General features: G+C 53.8%; 1 protein-coding gene across 1 annotated transcript in view; it reads right to left on the bottom strand.

Annotated features, from left to right (window-relative positions):
• CD101 (CD101 molecule) overlaps window positions 1-17,808 on the bottom strand; it is a 30,376-nt gene extending 12,568 nt beyond the window's left edge. The window contains exons 1-6 of the mRNA XM_064152202.1: window positions 17,802-17,808; window positions 15,249-15,626; window positions 13,410-13,826; window positions 8,920-9,303; window positions 7,093-7,476; window positions 5,790-6,194 (exon numbers count right to left, since the gene is read on the bottom strand). Of these exons, the coding sequence (XP_064008272.1) occupies window positions 5,790-6,194; window positions 7,093-7,476; window positions 8,920-9,303; window positions 13,410-13,826; window positions 15,249-15,626; window positions 17,802-17,808 (1,975 nt within the window). The remainder of the gene's footprint in view (window positions 1-5,789; window positions 6,195-7,092; window positions 7,477-8,919; window positions 9,304-13,409; window positions 13,827-15,248; window positions 15,627-17,801) is intronic.
• Between the last annotated feature and the right edge of the window lie 3,740 nt (window positions 17,809-21,548).

Below are 21,548 nucleotides of genomic sequence, written 5' to 3'. Positions count from 1 at the left end.
GGGAAAGGAGGAAAAGACTAAATCCACACAGCTTTGTGTGAACTATGGAGGGGTGCTATTGAACAGGGCAGTAGTGGAGGAAGCACTTGAGGGACCATGGGGCAGGGTTGGGGATATGCAGACAGCCACTGTGTTGGAGTTTGGTGGTGAAGTGTGTCTGAAGCAATGTGTCTACCACGGCTTCTGCCAACAGGCTCACATATAAGTGACAAAGCCAGCCCACAGCTTTGGAGACTGTGAGCAGGAGTCTTATCTCAGACTGACACAGAGCCTGTGTGGGTTTCACTAACAGTCCCCAGCTCAGGGATTTGCTGTGGTTATTAATCAAAAGACATGGAATGCAGGCTGAACATCTGCTGCCCTTACACCCAGCAACTGTTCATCTTAGTGCTGAGCAGTTCAGAGGAGCAGAGCTGTGGTGCTGTTCCCCAGGCCAAGCACAGTTACTCCCACTGCTCCTGTGTTGCTCCTCTGTTGCTCCTGGTTTGAGGGACCCCTTCCTACTGCACGTTACCCTCTGCTGGCACCTTTCCTTCTCCCCCAGAAGCAGAAAGGCTGCAAACTAGTTTCTCTGACAGGCCTCCAACCACCTGCACTGCCCTTCCACGCTGAGACACCATCCCTGTTGGATGGGGACAGCATCCAGGTGAAGGACTCCACACAGAAACGACTTATCACAAGACACCATTAGGGTTTTAAGGGACTGTGGGCTGAGTTTTCATTCTTTATGTATGAGCAGAGCAACAGAACATCCTGTGCCACAGGGGCTGGGGGCAACCAAGCTCCCTGAAGCTCAGGCCCTGGGTGCTGGTTTGGGGACAGGTTGCAGAAGACATGCTGAGATGCTCCCACACAGTGTCTCAGCCCCATGTCCTCAGCAGCAGGCCAGCAGGGTCCTCTCCTCTGTGGTACATCCCTGAGGGAAGCAACAGGTGAACTGATCACCCTGAAAAGAATAAACCCTTAACTTCAGCTGCTCAGTACAGGGGAATAACACTCTGCCTGCTGAAGTCCAGGAGCTATATTCAGGGACATAGAAGTTAGTTCACAGTATCACAGGCTCACAGATTGAAACTTGTGACAGGACAAGAGGGCACGGCCTGAATCTGCACCAGGGGATGTTTAGGTCAGATATCAGGAAGCACTTCCTCACCAAAAGTGTGGTTAGGCACTGGAATAGACTGCCCAGGGAGATCACAGGATCCCAGTCTCACAGGATGTTAGGGGTTGGAAGGGACCCAAGGAGATCATTGAGTCCATCCCCCCTGCCACAGCAGGACAATCCTATCTGACACAGATCACAGAGGAACACATCCAGACAGGCCTGGAAAGGCTCCAGAGAAGGAGACTCCACAACCTCTCTGGGCAGCCTGTGCCAGGGCTCTGGGACCCTTAGAGTCAAGAAGTTCCCCCTTGTGTTGAGCTGGAACCTCCTGTGCTGCAGCTTACACCCATTGCTGCTTGTCCTATCCCAGGGAGCAGTGAGCAGAGCCTGTCCCCTCCCTCCTGGCAGCCCTCAGATACTTATAAACATTGATCCAACCCCCTCTCAGTCTTCCCTTCTGCAGACTAAGCAGCCCCAGGCCCCTCAGCCTCTCCTCATCAGCCATGCCCTCCAGTCCACTCATCATCCTCCTCGCCCTCCATTGGACCCTCTCCAGCAGATCCCTGTCCCTCTGCAACTGAGGAGCCCAAAACTGAAGGCAGTATTCAAGATGAGGTCTCAGCAGGGCAGAGCAGAGGGGCAGGAGAACCTCCCTTGCTCTGCTGGACTCACTCTGCCTAACACACCCCAGGCTCCCATTGGCCTTCTCCTTGCTGTCAATGGCTAACCTGTTATCCACCAGCACCCCCAGTTCTGCCAAAGGGAAATGAAAAACACTCCTGTATTTCAACTGAAGAGTTTACTCCCTTTTCAGAGGCCACGGGAGAGCAGCAGACAGGACCAGAGCCGGGTGTGGACATCAAGGACAGCCTCCCTAGGTGTCATCCCTGGTCACACCTGCTAGGAGGCTATGCTGGCAGAGCAGCCCCACCGCTCCTCACAAGTAGCTCTGCCACCTCTCCCAGCAAAAAGGAACTTAAGGAAGGTCAGCTGTGGGGCTATGCTGAACCAAAATATGTGCCTTCCCCCACCTGAGCTCCTCTGAGCTGCAGTGCTGTAGTCAGGGGCAGGCAAGCAAAACTCAGAGTCCTTCCTCAAACCCACAGAAGCTTCCAGCACAGGCGACAACACCCTTCGTGGGGCAGCAGCCTCTCACCGGTGTGTCTGGCGTCCACTGGCGTGCAAACTCCTCCAAGGAAGCAGAAGCTGCTGGAGCTCAGAGAGGAGCCGTGGGCACTTCATTTCCACGAGCAAAGCCGCTGTAACGCCTACCGCCCTCGGCGGGAGTCACCTCCAGACGCAGCAGAGCGCTTGCTGCAAAGCTCCTTTGTTTCAGCCCTCGCTGCTGAAGCCCAATGACTGCAAAAGGCAGAGCAGCTGGCTCCCTCTTGCTCTGGCACCGAAAGACACGGCGCTGTTTCCCTTTCATGTTCGGTTTAATTCGCTGAGCTGAGCCCCTTGCTGCCCGGCTCCCTGCGAACTCTGCCTGCTGGCACCGCAGGCAGCCGCACTCGCGGGCGGATGGGAGCACCCCCGCTAGGGCTGCGCAGCAGCTGCCTGGCCAGGGCATCATTCTGGGAGCCTGCCAAGAGTGCTGGACTACTTAAGAAGCCAGAAATGGCAAAGACCTGTCCTCCTTCACCTCGTGTTACGACCTTTCAATGCATATCCCTCACATCTGAAGCTCCAGGCCAGGTCTGCAGTGGCATTTAAGCTCCTAAAGCACCAGCTGACACCGAGTGGTAAATAACGTTGCTGAAGCAAAAGTCAAGAGCTTCACTATCTCCGTAGGCTTCAGCCATGAGGTTTTATATATGAAGAAACAGGCTGGTGATGCTCATGATTTGCAGCCTCATTTTCTGTAGCCTTGCCTCATCTTGTCGTTGTTAGAGCCAGCTTCCTTCTCCATCTTCCCAAACACCCTTCCCTGGCTCTTGCTGCTCCCTCTCTGAGGGAGGTGGTACCACAGCAAGCAGCTACCTCCCACTGCACGTCACCCCCTCCCAATTTCCACTGTCTTTACAGCATCACAGCGGCCACTAACACCTGCAATACGTTTGGAGTCCAGTGTTGTAATATCTCACTGCTCCATTGCTACTATGTCCTCTGTGTAGGTGCTCTACAATTACACCTGCTTCTTTTAATGCCATCTACACTACTAACTGCAAACTCACAGTTTACACTACTAACTGTAATTACACCTGCTTCTTTTAATGCCATCTACACTACTAACTGTAAACTCACAGTTTACACTACTAACTGTAATTACACCTGCTTCTTTTAATGCCATCTACACTACTAACTGTAAACTCACAGTTTACACTACTAACTGTAATTATCACAGTATCACAGTATCATCAGGGTTGGAGGAGACCTCACAGATCATCAAGTCCAACCCTTTACCACAGAGCTCAAGGCCAGACCATGGCACCAAGTGCCACGTCCAGTCCTGCCTTGAACAGCTCCAGGGACGGTGACTCCACCACCTCCCCGGGCAGCCCATTCCAGTGCCCAATGACTCTCTCAGGGAAGAACTTTCTCCTCACCTCCAGCCTAAATTTCCCCTGGTGCAGCCTGAGGCTGTGTCCTCTTGTTCTGGTGCTGGCCACCTGAGAGAAGAGAGCAACCTCCTCCTGGCCACAAATTACACCTGCTTCTTTTAATGCCATCTACACTACTAACTGCAAACTCACAGTTTACACTACTAACTGTAATTACACCTGCTTCTTTTAATGCCATCTACACTACTAACTGTAAAATCACAGTTTACACTACTAACTGTAATTACACCTGCTTCTTTTAATGCCATCTACACTACTAACTGCAAACTCACAGTTTACACTACTAACTGTAAACTCACCGATGCTGTCTGATGTTACCCTTAGCCTCAGCCACACCCCATGAACCTCCTGCCCCCAGCTGGCTGTAGCTCAGGTGTAACACGGAGCACCCCAGCACCCATATCCACGTAGGCAAGAAAAGAGCAGCTGTGGAGCAGGAAGAGCAGCACCATGGAAACCAGACATAATAGGGAAGGAAATAGACCAGTTTGTGCTACCACAAACCCAGCAAGATTGAAAAACATACTAAATGCTTAATTTCAGTTTGCTGGGTTGTGATCCCAAAAATGCAAGGATTAGAAGAGGGAGCACTTAACGCATGGAAAAAAGAACAGGAACTCTTCTTTGCTGGCAGAAGAGGCATAAGGGGAAAAATAACCAATCACATTCTTACACTTGGCTCTGCAGGCTCAGAGGTTTTGGACAGAAGAACCCCTTCAGTTCCTCCAGCAGCCCCAGCCACGAGTAGGACAAGCCAAGAGCATGCTGCTGCCAGGGGCGGCGGGGAGCAGGCGCACAGCAGGATGGCTGGCGTAGGCTGCGGTGCATCTGCAGCTTCTCTCTTCCATAACGGGACAAGGCTCCCTGCACACTGCTGGCAGGCACTGGGGCAACACGGACACTGCCTGCAGAGGTGGCCATAAAAGGGAATCCTGGGCAAGTCCCCTGGCTCTGCAGTCCAGCCGTGCTTGGGAGGAGATGCGTCCAGGCAGAGCCCCTAGCACCTTGGAGCTCAGTGCTGGCTCCCAGCCCCGCAGAGGGCCCTGGCGCTTGCTGGGGGCACCTCAAACATACCGAGGGAAGCTCAGGATGACACAGACATACTCCTAGTACCTGCTTTAGGAGTTGGGCTCTGAGAAGGTTTGGGAATTATCTGCCCACCCCCATTATGAAATCACCCAGACTAGACTCAGCCAGCTGGGAGTTAAGGAGTGAAGCTTTCTATTCACAGCTCAGCACAAGATGCAAGCAGAGAGTTACAATAGTTACAGCTACAGACAGACATAGACAAGGTAAAGGTAATACAGAAACACAACAGCCCTGCCAGACACCTGAGTGCCCAGGAGGGGCTCCCAACCACCCTTCCACCTCCTTTCCATCCCTCTGCCTTATTCCAGAATATGCTTTACGTGCAAGTGAGGTTAAAGGAGGATCAGCAAGGGGGGTTAGAAAGCAGAAGCATTACACAGAAGCAGCCCAAGGACAAAAAGCACAGGCTCCCAGAGACCCATACTGTGTCTTCTCTATATTTTGTTCCTGTTTTTATGCATCTCAGCAAGCCCATGAGTGCAGCACACATCACCTGTGTTTCCTTTTCACAGCCTAAAATCTAATTCTTCTCACTAAACTATTCCAGTTAGCCTCAAACTAGCAAAGTCTCTCATCTACAACTACCTGAAGGAAGGCTGCAGCCAGGTGGAGTTGGTTTCTTCTCCAAGGCAAGCAGCAACAGAACAAGGGGACAGAATCTCAAGTTGTGCCAGGGGAGGTCTAGGCTGGATGTTGTTAGGAAGTTGTTGTCAGAGAGAGTGATTGGCATTGGAATGGGCTGCCCAGGGAGGTGGTGGAGTCACTGTGCCTGGAGGTGTCGAAGCCAAGCCTGGCTGAGGCACTTAGTGCCATGGTCTGGTTGATTGGGCAGGGCTGGGTGCTAGGTTGGACTGGCTGAGCTTGGAGGTCTCTTCCAATCTGTTTCATTCTGTGATTCTATGTGGCCCTGAGAGGTGACCCCACTGGGGACACCCCAGTCATCAATGATTCTAGTTGCTTCTGTTCATGTTTGATGGATTTAAAGTTGCAGAAGGAGAGATCTCTGATGAAGAAGTGCTCATGGAGCTGCTTACCTGGCAACACCACCTTTATCCCTACGGCATTGGACCTGGTTGTGGCTGCAGGCTGCCCCAGTGGCAGAGTGTTCCTCCTCCAGACCTCCACCTCACAGCGATACGTTCCCTCTTCAGCAGCCATGGCATTGTGGATGTGCAGCCCGAAGGAGGTAGCAGTCTTGACCAGCTGGGTTTTACCCTGGAAGTGTGGCTGTGCTGCCTGCCAGGCCACAGTGCCACTGGGAAAGACTCGAACCAACTCATGGTAGGGGCCAGCAGGTGGCCTGGGCCGGAAGAACCACCGCACAGACATCGGCACTTCTTCAAGGCTATAGTTGGCGCTCACTTGGCAGACAAGCTCAAAACTCCTCCCATACGTGACGGTGGCAATTCTGCTTCTCAGCGTGGCTTGCAGACCAGGACCTGCTCAGGAGGAGAGAGCCCTTGGTGCTGGGACAGAAATTCTGCCCCTTGCCACCATCCTTCCCAAGCAGCACCACCCCCACTGCCCCAGTCACCAGTCCTGCTGCTCCTCTGCCGCTGCCATTCTCCTTCAAGTTGCACTGAGCTCTTCCAGCCTCGGATGGTACCTGGCCCTCTCATAACTCATACTCCCACTCTCCCACCCTCAGTTCCCCCATGGTGACCCTGAGTACTCTCTCTTTCAGGATCTCTAGTCCCATCCCATGGTAGGGAGTCAGCAATGCTCTACTGATGCTGCTGCCCTGTTAGCTGTTTCTTTTCACTGCCCACAAAAAGGCCTAATGACTCCTGAGCCCGACTGGTGCTCTCAGGCACACAGCACAGCAATAAAAGAGGCAAAATACCCCAAAACACAGCTAGAAGCTACCACTCCATCAAGGCAACCACTGCAGCAGTCAAAAGAAGAAACAGTGGGGGCACTGCATGCTGGGGAGGTTAATGGCTCAGTGCTCAGACAGGAAGGCAGGAGAAGCAATCAGACACCAACACCAGAGGTGTGCCTCTGACAAAGGCCATCATGCAACTCCACAAGGGCCTTTGCTGAGCTTAATTACTGCAAGTAATTATGCTGCTAGAATAGATATTCTGTGTTTCGGGAGAAGGAGACACTCAGACTTGCCGAGCAAGTGGCTGCCTTTTAGGTCTCTGGGTGTTTTAGATGCTGTGCCCCACTTGTCTGTTACAAAATGTGTTACTGTCAGACCACCCTACAGCAGAGCAGCAGCGGAGGTCAGAGCACAGGAGACCTCTATCCTACCAACCAGTGTCCACTCGCTTCTCCAGCCTGTCTGCAGGGTGGCCACTCTGGAAGCCCAGACACAGGGGTGGCTCGACTTACCCATGGAGCTGACCTTGACTGCTGTCTCCCCCTCCTGCATCCAGCTGTGTCCTCGGACGCGCTCCATCGCCCTGCAGCGGTAGTGTCCGCTGTCGCCCGCGCCCAGCGTGTGCGGGATCACCAGGGTGTAGGCGCCGGAGCTTGCCTTCTCCAGCCGCAGGCTGCCCCGAGCCCTGCTGTCCCGGTAGCGGCTGCCCAGGCTCAGGGTGCCGTCCTGCTCCATGCTGGCCACCAGCACCTGGGCACCTGGCTGCTCCAGTGGCAGGTGCCACCACTGCACAGACACAGGGCTGCTCCCTCCTTGCACCTCACAAAGGAGGATCAAAGCATCTCCAGCCACCACCTGCGGCGTGCTGGTGGTCACAGACAGGCGCATGTGGCTCTCTGCAAAGGACAGTCCACAGGAGCACGGAATTAACCAGGTTGGAAGAGACCTGCAGGATCATCGAGTCCAACCTGTCACCTAACCCTTCTCATTAACTAAACCATGACACTAAGTGCCTCATCCAGCCTCCTCTCAAACACCTCCAGGGACTGCGACCTCACCACCTCCCTGGGCAGCCCATTCCAATACCAATCACTCCATGAAGAATTTCTCCTCCTAACATCCAGCTTAGACCTCCCCTGCCACAACTTGAAACTGTGTCCCCTTCTTCTGTTGCTGGGTGCCTGGCAGCAGAGCCCAACCCCACCTGGCTACAGCCTCCCTTCAGGTAGCTGTAGACAGCAGTGAGCTCTGCCCTGAGCCTCCTCTGCTGCAGGCTGCACACCCCCAGCTCCCCCAGCCTCTCCTCACAGGGCTCTGCTCCAGGCCTCTCCCCACCCTTGCTGCCCTTCTCTGGACACCTTCCAGCACCTCAACATCTCTCTGCAATGGAGGAGCCCAGAACTGGACACAGCACTCAAGGTGTGGCCTGAGCAGTGCTGAGCACAGGGGCACAAGAACCTCCCTTGTCCTGCTGCCCACACTGCTCCTGAGCCAGCCCAGGATGCCATTGGCTCTGCTGCCCACCTGGGCACACTGCTGCCTCAGCTTCAGCTCCTCTCTCCCAGCACTCCCAGGTTCCTCTCTGCCTGCCTGCTCTCAGCCACTCTGGCCCCAGCCTGTAGTGCTGCTTGGGGTTGTTGTGGCCAAAGTGTAGAACCCTGCACTTGGCCTTGTTCAATCTCATCCCATTGGCCTCTGCCCACCCATGCAGCCTGGCCACGTCCCTCTGCAGGGCTCTCCTACCCTCCAACAGCTCCACAGCTGCTCCTAGCTTGGTGTCATCTGCAAACTCACTGATGCTGGACTCAATTACCTCATCCAGATCATCAGTAAAGATATTGAGCAGGACTGGTCATCATCTAGCCATGAGAAGGAAATCAAGGGTCTCTTACACGTCTTTTTTAGAGTGGTTTCTTACAACTCATCCCTCAAAACCAGGGAGAACAGCCTGATGAAATCAACATCGATCCCTCACCACCACTACCAGCACCAACCAGAGGTGCCTGCTCTGCTGGGTCACCTTATGATCTCCAGGAGTAACAAGAGACAATTTTCTGTACCTCGCTTTCCCTAAACTTTACCTGTTTGCCCTCAGGCACATTGCAGAGAGACTGAGTGAAAGGTTCCCCCTTCGTTCACAGCTGCTGCAGGCCATGCTAATGTTTGCCTGATCAAGTGCTTTTCCCAGGATTATCTACTAAAAACACCTGCAGTGCATTTAGACTCATGCTGCAAACATGTGTGTTGCCCTTGCTGAGATGAGGCCAGACCCGAAGCATTCTCCAGCCAAGGACCACTGCAGGCTTTACCCAGAAGAGCAGCTGTTAGGATTTACTAACCTTTTGGCTTCACATCGACTTGGATGCCTGATGACAGATTTGTTTGGATGCTGTAAAAGTCTTCAGGACTCTTCATCTCAGAAACAGAGCACTGGTACATGCCATTGTCCTTCAGCCCCACCTCATAGATGGTGAGCAAGTAAATCACATTGCTTTGCTTGAATGCTTGGAGTTGGCCCAGCTTGGCTCTCTCCTCATATTCTTCTTTCCAGGCCAGTACTCCCTTGGGGTCCAGCCTGGCCACTTCCACACCATCAAGGAGCCAGAGCACTTGGAAGTGCCTGCTGCTGCTCTTCTGGGATCCCACTTTGCAACTTAGCTGCAAGGTATCACCTTCAGACAGGGAGCTTTCAGCAGCAGCAATGTCCATGGAGAGGTCTCTGCCTGTGGTCAATCAAAAGCAAATCAGGTGCTGGGTGGCCTTGCCCGTGGTTCCCACCCACCTGACAGCACCAATGACTTTCCAGAGAGAAATGAAAGAGAATTCTCTACTGGAACATTTTCTTATGTAACAGAAGTGATGAGGATGGAAAAATTTTCCCATGGGGAGATGGTTGCTAGCTCCAGGCACTAATCAACAGTTGCAGATGGAGGAAGAGTCATAGAATCATAGAATCGACCCCGTTGGAAGAGCTCATCCAGTCAAACCTAGCAGCCAGCCCTGTCCAGCCGACCAGACCATGGCACTAAGTGCCCCATCCAGGCTTTGCTTGAACACCTCCAGGGACAGTGACACCACCACCTCCTGGGCAGAGCCTCGAGCAGCTGAGCTCCCCCTTTCAGAGCAGCTAACTCCCTCAGAGCAGAGCATCCAGTGATACAGCTTGGGCCACAGTCACCCCCTGCCCAACTCAGCCATCTGAACTGAGTGCTGCCCTAATCCAGGCACTGGCTTTTGTAGGGCAGCTGCTCCATCCTCCCCCTCCTGGGGGGAGGATGTTCTGCTTCATGTAACAAAGAACCCCGAAAAGAAGAATGGACACAACAAGACTTTATCACTCAGTGGTCTTCTTAACTCTGCTGTCTGTGGTGGGAGACGTGGCACACAGGGCTGGCATTCGAGTTTGCATGTGATGCTGCTGGTCCCCACGCGCTGCAGCCCTCATTGGCTGCTACAGAGTGTGGGCAAGAGATGCTCTTCAAGCTGGAAAGGTTTGGGGTTAGTTCTTACAGAAAGCAGAAGTGTCAAGACTTGTCACAGAACAGCAGGGTCAGAGAGAAGCAAGAAGAGGAGGAGATCATCTAGGCTGTGTGCTGCCAGCCATACTGAGCAGCAGCAGGCACCAAGCGAAGAGGGGCACAACAGGAGCACAGTCATGCTCCCTGTGCTAGTTTGAGGCAAACTGGAATATTTTAGTGAGGAGAATTAGATGACAGGCTGTGAAAAGGAAACAGTGGTGATGTCTGCTGCACTCATAGGCTTGCTGAGATGGATACAAACAAGAACACAAACACGGATAAGACAGTGTGGTCTCTGTCCCAGATGGTGTCTGTGCTTTTCTCCCTGGGCTGCTGTTTCTATGTAACCAATCCTTCTGCTTTCTAACCCCCCTGGCTGATCCTCACAGCTCTCCTTGCACATAAGGTATACTCTGGGGTGAGGTAGAGGGGTGGGGAGAAGGTGGAAGGGTGGTTGGGAGCCCCTCCTGGGCACTCTGGTTTCTGGCAGGGCTGTTGTGTTTCTGTATTACCTTTAACTTGTCTATTTCTGTCTATAGCTGTAACTACTGTAACTCTCTGCTCGTATCTTATGCTAAGCTGTGAATGTAAAGCTTGATTTCTTAACTCCCAGCTGGTTGAGTCTAGTCTGGGTGATTTCATAAGACTGGGAGGGGGCAGGTAACTCCCAAACCATCAGACTCCCCTTCATGGGCACTCCTGAGCAGTCAGCTGCACTTGAAGTAAGGACCCTGTTTCTGGGTCCTATGATGCGAGTCTCCTTCCCTGTGGGCCATTCAAAGCCTCTGCCACTAATGCGCCCTGGTTCCTGGTATTGGCCTGGCTGGAGAGCAGCTACAGGCAGAGACTCACAGGGTACCCAAAACTCTGCCCCATGACACCACAGAGCAGTGGCACGAATGAAAAAGAGGAGGTAGGGCTGAGCGCCAGCTCCCTGGATAAGCAGCCTGGCTCCTGTAGCTCCATCTCCTTGCGTCACTGTGGTGCCCTCTGTGACTAACAAGGGCAGGGCTCTGCTGCAGTGTGGAGGTAGAACAGCCTAGCTCCTGGGCTGCCACTGGAAGGGCAGTGTCCTGTGAAAGTGAACACTGGGCTCCTTTTGTGAACAGGCATCTCAGCTGCTGCAGATATGTTTGGAGAGCTTAGAGAAACCAATGGAGCAGCTGGCTCTGGTCAGTGGCCACTGGCTCCCAGTGCAGTGGGGTGCTCAGCTCTGACACCCAGGCTGTCGTATGGGGTGCTGGAAGTGATGCTGCAGATGTGATGGAGTGACTTCACTTTGCTGTCTCTGATACCTTGCCCTCCTGAGCTGCATGTGGGTGCTTGGTCCCTGCTCTTTCCTTTCTTTGGTTTCCTGCTCTGACTCAACAGTCTGCAGTGAGACACAAGTTCCCCTCACCACTGTGGCTGTTCCCCTCACCCACCCAGAGCTGTGGCAGTGGGGTACATCAGCACCAAAGGCAGGTTTTCAGTCAGAGGCACGCCCCTATTTTACTGCATATGTTAAAGGGCACCAGCTAGACACCGGCTGCTTTGAGGTAAAGCTTGCTGGTGGATAAGTGAGGTTTTCCCTTCTTCTGGGTACAGCTACCCACACACAGCTGGGGACAAGCAGGCTGAGAGTTTGGAGGCAGGAAAGGACTTGTGGCAGAAGGGATGGCAGACAGGAGTAACAGAGCTATAACCATCCTAAGAGGGTTGGAGTTCCTCCACCAGCCTTGGGTGAGCCAGTGCAAAGCTTGCAGATGCCAGCAGCCACGGGAAGCTGCTGAGCAGAGGGAACAGCAGGCACCTGGCAGGGACAGAGTGGAGCAGGGGTGGATGGGCAGCATTGACAAGAGGCTGATTTTCAAACTTCCCTGCTTTAATCCATTTCATACATCCTAGCAGGCCTAAGTCTCCTCTCTCTAAACACCTAGCACGTTTTCCTACAGCATGATCCAGGAGCTTGGTGTACTCATTCAGAGCACAGTCTGACCCACAGTGCCAGCACCACCATATATGAACTAATTAGAGGACACAGAGATGGTCTAAAGCCAACACCAGCTGCGCTGGAGGCCGTCAGACTCGTGACAGCACAGACAAGCTACCTCCAGAGAGCTCAGAGCTGTGCAGCACATGCAGCATGTCCTTGTGTCCCTCAGCACATGTATCACAGTATCACAGTATCACAGTATTATTAGGATTGGAAGAGACCTCACAGATCATCAAGTCCAACCCTTTACCACAGAGCTCAAGGCCAGACCATGGCACCAAGTGCCACGTCCAGTCCTGCCTTGAACAGCTCCAGGGACGGCGACTCCACCACCTCCCCGGGCAGCCCATTCCAGTGTCCAATGACTCTCTCAGTGAAGAACTTTCTCCTCACCTCCAGCCTAAATTTCCCCTAGTGCAGCCTGAGGCTGTGTCCTCTTGTTCTGGTGCTGGCCACCTGAGAGAAGAGAGCAACCTCCTCCTGGCCACAACCTCCCCTCAGGTAGTTGTAGACAGCAATGAGGTCTCCCCTGAGCCTCCTCTTCTCCAGGCTAACCAATCCCAGCTCCCTCAGCCTCTCCTCGTAGGGCTGTGCTCAAGGCCTCTCCCCAGCCTCGTTGCCCTTCTCTGGACACGCTCAAGCATCTCAATGTCCCTCCTAAACTGGGGGGCCCAGAACTGAACACAGGACTCAAGGTGTGGTCTAACCAGTGCAGAGTACAGGGGCAGAATGACCTCCCTGCTCCTGCTGACCACACCATTCCTGATGCAGGCCATCTGAGGCACTGTGATGGGCAGCTGACTGTTACCTACCTCAGGTCTTGAGGCCACAAGACCCTCAAGACAATCTAACAATTGCAGTCTTCTATGCACTGGGGCTTAACATGGCCAAGGACACGTGGGCAGGTGTTGCTCTCTCTGCTAACACCTCACATGTGCCCCACAAGGTTGCATTGCCACTGCCAGCACTCCAGCTTCACAGACTCACAGAATCTCTTAGGTTGGCAAAGCCCTTCAAGCTCATCGAGTCCAATCATTAGCTTCACACTGCCAAGTCCTCGACTCAACCAAATCCCTCAGCACAACATCCAACCGCTATGAATCGCTGTGGTTGGAAACCTCCATGAACTTCCAAAGTGAGAAACACCAACAGCTCCTGAACCAGGGGCTGCTAGGGCCTAGTTTCCTGCCCTCGGTGCCCTGTGGACGTGGCCAGACCCACAGGTGGGACCCTGGGCTGCAGTAAAGGCAGGCAAGGGCCTTTGAAGGCTGCTGCTTATAGAGCCTTAAACGCACAAAGTAGCTGGAGCCACGGTGTGAGTTTGCAAGGGCCTTACCCCAGCTCGTGACCAGAAGCGATGTCCTGCCTGTCTGCTTGCGGGAGATGTCCTTCCATGTCCCATCAGGATCCTCAATCCACTCAGCTGCTTCACAGTACAGCTGCCCCTGGTCCAGCTGCTGCACTCCCGCCATGAAGAGCTTGTATGTGGTGTTCCCAACCTTGTTCAGCTGCACACCTCCTGCCAGAAACCTCTGCAGGTAGGAGGGCCCTGGGCTCAAAACAAAGTCCTTGGAGAGGGTGAGGACCTCCTCAGCATGGTGTTCTCTTTCTCCCTGAAGGTGGTACCAGCCAACAGAGAGGTGTGTGTGCTGGGCAGTGGACTTGGACACCTCACAGGTGAGCTCCACTGTGTCCCCTTCAGTGCGGGTGAGGACCTGGGGTGCCATGGAAGCTGAGAGAGTGTCTGCAATCACTGAGCACAGGGGGAAAAAAGAGAGGGAAGAAGGGAAGAGCACAGGAAAAATCATCTCTTGGCCTCAACTGGCAACCATCCACTCCCAAACCGTAGCCAGGCCCAAAGAGATCTATCAACATAGGAGAAATAGCTGATTGAGAAGGCCTGAAGTGTTAGTATCACTGAGGCAACCCCAAAGACACATCCAGCACCTCATGATCCAAAGTGCTGTTTCATACAGCACCAGAACACAGGAGGAAGCAGGAGCAGATGCCAAAGTGGAAGTACCATTCCACCACGTTGACTTGGCTGCCTCACGGTAGGGCCTTTCACTTTCCCTTTCCACTCAATTGCCTCCTCTCTGCCACTGTTCTGCAAGGCCACTACCTCCCTTTGTGTGCATCTTGCTTGGGTCAAGTCCCACACCCTGACCTGAGAGGACATCAACAGCAAATGCACAGAGCCTGAAAATTCCTGCTCTCCTAAGTGCTTAGCTGTGAAATGTGGAGGCTGTGTCAGGAGCTGAAGTTAACACTGGGCTGTGAGACAGCAGAGACTTCCTTTTCCCTTCCCTTCTCCTGTCCTGGAGGCAACAGCCAGAGCTACCTGCAAGGGGGCATCTGGGCATCCCTAACTCAGCCACTCAGGAGTGGAATGCAATCCCACAGTGGGGAGAGAAGGAAACTTTGTGTTCTCTGGTCTCATAATAGAACCATAGAATCAAGCAGGTTGGAAGAGACCTCCAAGCTCAGCCAGCCCAACCTAGCACCCAGCTCTGGCCAATCAACTACATCAGCTGCCCTCTAGCAGAGACCTGGAGACGAGCACTTCTCCCCAGTGCAAAGGTGGGGGGCAGCAGAAACCTTGTGCTAGTTTGAAGCAAGCTGGAATGTTTTGGTAAAAGAACTAGATAACGGGCTGTGAAAGGAAAACAATTGATGTCAACTTCTCTCACAGTCATGCTGAGAGTTCTGGGAAGAAGAAGGAAAACATTTGATAACATTCTCCATTTTGTTTTTCATTCTGCCTTTGCCTTCAGACCTAGCCACATCTCCTTAACCCCACTGCCACTAACCTTGCTCCCTAACCTCTTGGCTGCACCTCTATTCTTCCTGGGAACTGGGGTAAGGTTGAGAGGGGCAGGGGAAGGTGTTGGGGTGGTTTGAGAGCCCCTCCTGGGGACTCAGGTTTCTGGGAGGGGAGTTGTGCTTCTGTATTGTTTATCCTTTGTGTATTTCTGTATATAACTGTATATATTGTAAATAGCTGCTTGTATATTTGCTGCTGTACAATACATAGCTTCATTTATATTCCTGGAGTCCCTTCTGAGTTAGCTGGGGCAATTCCAAAAGTGGGGGGAGGGGGGGGGGGGCGGGTAAGAGCCCAAACCATCACAAACCTGCTTGCACCCCTGGCGGGCAGGGCTGCGTCAGGACCCACCTGAGAGATTTGTCTTGGCGCTGTAGCTGCCAAAGTACCTCTGGTCGGTGTTGGGCGTGTGGCACTCGTACTGCCCGGCGTCGCGGTCCTGCAGCTCGGCGATGTGCAGCAGCACAGCATCCCCCTGCACTCGCTCCACGTAGATCCCTCGGCTGCGCACACGCTGCGTGTAGATGGCGTAGGGGAAGGAGGGGTCCACGGTGCTGACGATCTGCACCTCCCGCTCAGGGGCAGAGGGCAGGTAGATGGACCACTGGAAGTTCTGCTCCGCCGGGCCCTGGTAGCCGCTCACCTTGCACCACAGCGTGATGTGGGATCCCCTCACACGGTACAGAGGGCCCTTCGGAACGGTCACCACCCGCTGGCCAGTACCGAAACCTAGCAGCACATGTGGTGTTTACAGGAGCAGATGGTGCCCAAGGGCAGCATGTGCCACCCTGCACGCCTAGCAGTGGGTCTGGGCATGCAGGGGACTGCAGCATAGCACAGAGAAAAATTACTGTGCTCTCATTCTTTGAAGCATAAAGTCCAAGGGACTTAGAATCACAGAATCCAAGCTCAGCCAGTCCAACCTAGCACCCAGCCCCAAACAACCAACCAGACCATGGCACTAAGTGCCCCAGCCAGGCTTGGCTTCAACACCTCCAGCCACAGCCACTCCACCACCTCCCTGGGCAGCCCATTCCAATGCCAACAACTTCCTCCTAACACCCAGCCTGGACCTCCCCTGACACAGCTTGAGACTGTGGCCCCTTCTTCTGTTGCTGGGTGCCTGGCAGAAGAGCCCAACCCCACCTGGCTACAGCCTCCCTGCAGGCAGCTGCAGACAGCAATGAGCTCTGCCCTGAGCCTCCTCTGCTGCAGGCTGCACACCCCCAGCTCCCTCAGCCTCTCCTCACAGGGCTGTGCTCCAGGCCCCTGCCCAGCTTAATTGCCCTTCTCTGGACACCTCCCAGCACCCCAACGTCTCTCTTGAACTGACTTCATACTCCTTGCAAATATAAGAGCAAGGCTTGTAACAATGGACCTCCAAATTTTGTCTCCTAGCAGGCTGAGGGTCACACAACAGAGAGCAGAGCATCATGGCCAGAGGGCTCTCAAGCCTGTTCATGGCTGGAAGGCATCTCTCAGCCAGCTGTTCCAAGAGAGCAGCAAGCAGCTTGAGAGCACTGGAGGAAGCCTGTGGTGTGTCACAATCAAGAGGGCCAAGCACCCAGGTCCTGCACAGACCTGTGCAGGGAGGGAACAGGTACCAGAGCTGACTAACACCACAGAGATACAGTGCAGAAACCAATGGACACAGGACAGCAGAGGGGACTGGCAGACTGCGTGCTGCATAGGTGCTCCATGGACAGAAACTGGGGAAGGCATGGGAGAGGAGGTCCACAAGAGCTACAACGAAGGCAAGGGGCACCAAGAGGCATCAAAGCCTCCCTTCATTTCTGCCTGCAAAGCATCTGGGGGGTAGTGGCCACCTGTAGACCCTCCTTTGCCAAAGAAGTCTAGGTGGTGAGACCTGCTCTATTCTGGTGCCCAGCATGCACACCCAGCAAAACACCCTCAGGATGAGGGCACTGAGCCAAAACACAACCATGGAGACAAGGCCAGGGAAGAGAGGAAGCAGCAGCACAGCCCTAGAAACCCTCAGAAGCCCCCTTCCAAGGGAGGGGAAGGGTGAGCTAAGCCCCCCTGCATCTACCCCAAGCAGCCACAAAACAGAGAGAGATGTGCATGTCCCCTCACTGAGACCTTGCTAGGGTCCAGGCTGTGGCTCTGGAGAGAAACCACGCTGCCAGAAGGAACACCCCACTGCCCTTCTTCACGTGGCCACTGAACTAGAGCAGCACTTGCCACAGAGGGGCCCTACTGGCCCTGCAGCTCCAGCAAGGCACTCCATTAAGCCACCCACCTGCATCGAGAGGGTCCTTTACTTCCCTCTCAGCTAACCCCAGGAAAGCCCTCACCAGCAGGCAGGGCACTCACCCAGGAGGAGGAGGAGGAGAAAGGAAGGCAGTGGCCAGCCCCATGAGAACTGCCTGTTCTTGGGTCCTCTCCCAGAGGGGTAGTGGAAGGCTCTCATGGGTGATGGTGACAGCCACTCTGCTATTCTGAAAGCAGCTGGGAGGAAGCTGCCCCACAAACGTGGTTTCCTCTGCTTTAAAAGGGTGGGGAGATGCTGGGGAGCAGGAACAACGAAGAACCACACCCCTGGGAGGTGACAGCCAGCACCCCATCCCCACGCCACCTGGCCACATTCAGGACCTTTCCTGCCGCTCTGAGCGTGCCAGGTGCTGGGTGCTACCAGCTGTGGCTTTGTGTCTGACAGTCACTCAGGCTCAGCCTCTGCCTTCTGACCTCACTGCATGGTAGGAAGGATGTGGGCAGATTTCTAGGGCTGAAGCTCCCCACAACTGGCTATTCTTCACAGCTTCAGATGGCAGCACAATGCCTTAGGTATATGTTGGTGCTGCACATTGCTGCCTCAGGACCAAGCTCCGCCTTGAGGTGCAGCAGGGCACCCTGAGTGAGGTGTCTCTGCCATAGCACCCTCACCCTCCATCCTAGTAGCCAGATGTGCTGGTTTGAGGCTGATCAGAATATTTTAATGAGGGAATCAGATGATGTGCTGTGAACAGGAAACACTGGTGATGTCTGCTGCACTCACAGGCTTGCTGAGATGGATGCAAACAAGAACACATAGATAAGACAGAGTGTGTGTGTGTGTGTGTGTGTCTGCCAGTGCCTGTGCTTTCTCCCTGGGCCTTTGCTGTGTAACCCCACTAACTGCTTTTAACCCTCCTGGCTGATCCTCCAAACTCACTTTGACCGTAAGGCAAACTCTGGGATAAGGTAGAAGGGTGGAAAGAAGGTGGAAGGGTGGTTGGGAGCCCCTCCTGGGCACTCTGGTTTCTGGCAGGGCTGTTGTGTTTCTGTATCACCTTTACCTTGTCTATGTCTGTCTATAGCTGTAACCATTGTAACTCTCTGCTCGTATCTTGCTCTAAGCTGTGACTATAGCTTCATTCCTTAAGTCCTAGCTGGCTGAGTCCAGTCTGGGTGATTTCATTAGAGTTGGGGGGTGGAGAACTCCCAAACCATCTGAGGGGACTTAACTGCTCTCAAAGGAACACCATGCAGCCAGACACTGGCTGGGAATACTTTCTCCTGCAAACACATCACAAGGACAGGCATCTGGATGCAAGGGGTCCCACCTCAGTGCTACTCACAGGGGCAAGACCACCTCAGGGAGCTGCACTGGGAGGACTGAAGCCAGGAGCCCCAGAGGCAAGCACTATGGTGGCATCAGCTGCCATGTGGCATCATGTTGCTGGCACTGCATGGCCTGGGGCATGCTGCTTCTCTGATGGCAGGTACCAGGGACATGATGGGAGGCTGACAGGGACACATGGGCAGGGGGAACCTCAACCTCTCTGGCATGCAGCCATACACTGGTGAGTGGTTGAAATCAGAGACATTCTCTGAAAGGATTTGTTTGGGAGGGTTTATTTTAGTGATAGTTATTTTGAGGTGTTTTGAGGTATTTTGAGGTGTTTTGGTTGGTTAGGCTGTGACATTTTGTTTGATTGTTGGTGTCCCCCCCCAAAAGAATGGTGCCACAAAGCATTTACCCCTGAGCCACGCTGCTCCCACCCTGCTGCTGCTGCTGCTGGAGTGAATGATTAAATTAGCTCAGGGAGCCAGAAGCAAAATCAACCATAAACCAAATCCTTTTGTTTGATCCCACAGGAACTCCTTGAGGGAACAAGATTCATGTAAGGAAGCAAAACAAACACGAGGTCTCTCTTTCCCCCATTTAATAAACCCATTCACACAACAGCCTGCAGGGCCAGGGGGGAGCAAGAGAGGCTCCTCACTCTCCCTAAGGCTCTCACCTCTCCAGAAGCCTGCCCCTGCAGCTCCCATAGCACCATGCAGCCCTACAGAAAAGCCAAATGCAGTCTGGAGGGGATGAGCTGTTGCAGCAAGGAAGGCCCTGCGGGATGGCACCTGACCTCTGCCACCCACTCTCATTCATAGAATCACAGAGTCAACCAGGTTGGAAGAGACCTCCAAGCTCAGCCAGCCCAACCTAGCACCCAGCCCTGGCCAACCAACCAGACCATGGCACTAAGTACCCCAGCCAGGCTTGGCTTCAACACCTCCAGGGATGTTGTGGAGCAGAAGAGCACCCTGCCTTCTTCTGGGGGAAGCGGGTGCAGCACAAGGCTGGAACCCACACCCTGGATCCTCAGAGGAGGAGAGCAGATAAAGCAGAGGCTGGAGACCAGTGGAGTGCCCCAGGCTATTGGTGTGGAGGGCCTGCATTCCTATGGAAGTAGGAATATAGCCATAGCTGCACAGTACCCCCTGGTAGCTGGGGAGGGGGGTGTAGGCTGGATGTGAGGAGGAAGTTGTTGGCAGAGAGGGTGATTGGCATTGGAATGGGCTGCCCAGGGAGGTGGTGGAGTTGCTGTGCCTGGTCTAGTTGATTGGCCAGGGCTGGATGCTAGGTTGGACTGGCTGAGCTTGGCAGTCTCTTCCAACCTGCTTGATTCTATGATTGGACAGGGCTGGGTGCTAGGTTGGGTTGGAATGGGCTGCCCAGGGAGGTAGTGGAATCACTGTCCCTGGAGGTGTTGAAGCCAAGCCTGGCTGGGGCACTTAGTGCCATGGTCTGGTTGATTGGCCAGGGCTGGGTGCTGAGTTGGGCTGGCTGAGCTTGGAGGTCTCTTCCAACCTGTTTGATCCTATGATAGGCTTTCTCTCCCTCCTGCAGGAGAAATCCTCCTGCCTCAGAAGGGGAGGCATGAATTAGTTTGCTTTCCAAGAGCCAGCCACTGCCAGTAGAGCCCTGGGGATGCTGCTGCTGGCAGTAAAGCCAACTCGCTTACCACTGAAGTGTCTCTGCTACACTGACAGGGTAAATGGAAAGGAAACTTGGAGTTGAACCTCAGTGAGCTCCTGACAGTCAGCGTGCAGAGAATCACACACACGAGGGCAGTTCCCCTCCACGCTTGCGGCTCTAATGACGCATGAGTCGCTGGTTACATGTGCAGCAGGGAGCTGGGGAGCACAGCATCACCTGGCCCAGCCCTACCACTGGGAGTGATGATGCTCTGTGAACAAAACCAACAGCTCCCTCTTCCCACAACCCTGCAACCTAAAAACTGCTCTCTTCAGAGCAACCAGACATAGGGAAGGGCTGATAACCACAAGAGGCAGGGTAAAGGATGAGGATCAGCTCTTTACAAAGACAGCACTGCCACCAGAAAACACATTGGGGAAGCCAAATCCACCAGGAGAAAGATCTCCTCACTCTCTTTTCCTGAGGATGACACCAAATGGGAAGTGAGGGGGAAATATGCTTCTTGGATGTTAGGAGGAAGTTCTTCACAGAGAGAGTGATTGGCATTGGAATGGGCTGCCCAGGGAGGTGGTGGAGTCACTGTGCCTGGAGGTGTTCAACACAAGCCTGGATGGAGCACTTAGTGCCATGGTCTGGTTGATTGCCCAGGGCTGGGTGCTAGGTTGGACTGGCTGAGCTTGGAGCTCTCTTCCAACCTGCTTGATCCTATGATTCTATGACAGCACAGGAGGTCCCTGTCTGTACTTACAAGGAGCAGAGGACTTGCCTCATCTGAGTCAAGCACTGCATGTGCCCATGCTCCCTGCTCAGTGAGCTGAAGTGCTGCACCAGGAGCATGGGGGTTAGAGGCTGTTGACATCTAGCCCTTAACACAACCTGGACGGCATCTGGGCAGTGGGCTCGCATCTCAGCACACCCCAGGAAGGTAACATCACATCCCACTCCAGAGCACAAGGCCAGAGATCAGGCTTTGGCTTTCACAGGTTATGACCATCTGGAATTGCATGCCTCCACACCCATCCTCCTCATTCCTGCCTCCTTGGAGGCCTCTACAGGCACCCTTTTTGGATGCTGCTCAGGCACTTTGGGCCAAAGCTTTCAGAAAAGCACCACCAAAGATGCAGTTTGGAAAGTTTTCCCATGCCTCTTGTAGCTGGGGGGAAGTCAGACTCTACCTAAAGGAGCTTGTCAGTGGGCAACACCCACTTGGAAACCTCCCAGACTGGTAAGTGCTGACCAGACCCTGCTCTTGCAGACTGTAAGGAGCCTGGGGAGGGACTGGGGGAAAGGCAGTGTGCTAGTTTGAGCCTAGCTGGGATATTTTAGTGAGAGAAATTAAATGCTAGGCTGTGAAAAGGACACTGGTGGTCTGCTGCACTCACAGGCTTGCTGAGATGGCTAAGAACAAGAACACAAACATAGATAAGGGAGTT

The sequence above is a fragment of the Pogoniulus pusillus genome, chromosome 12 (genome assembly GCF_015220805.1).
Source record: "Pogoniulus pusillus isolate bPogPus1 chromosome 12, bPogPus1.pri, whole genome shotgun sequence".
In the NCBI taxonomy this organism is placed as follows: Eukaryota; Metazoa; Chordata; class Aves; order Piciformes; family Lybiidae; genus Pogoniulus; species Pogoniulus pusillus.
This window is presented reverse-complemented; position numbering and strand designations above follow the sequence as displayed.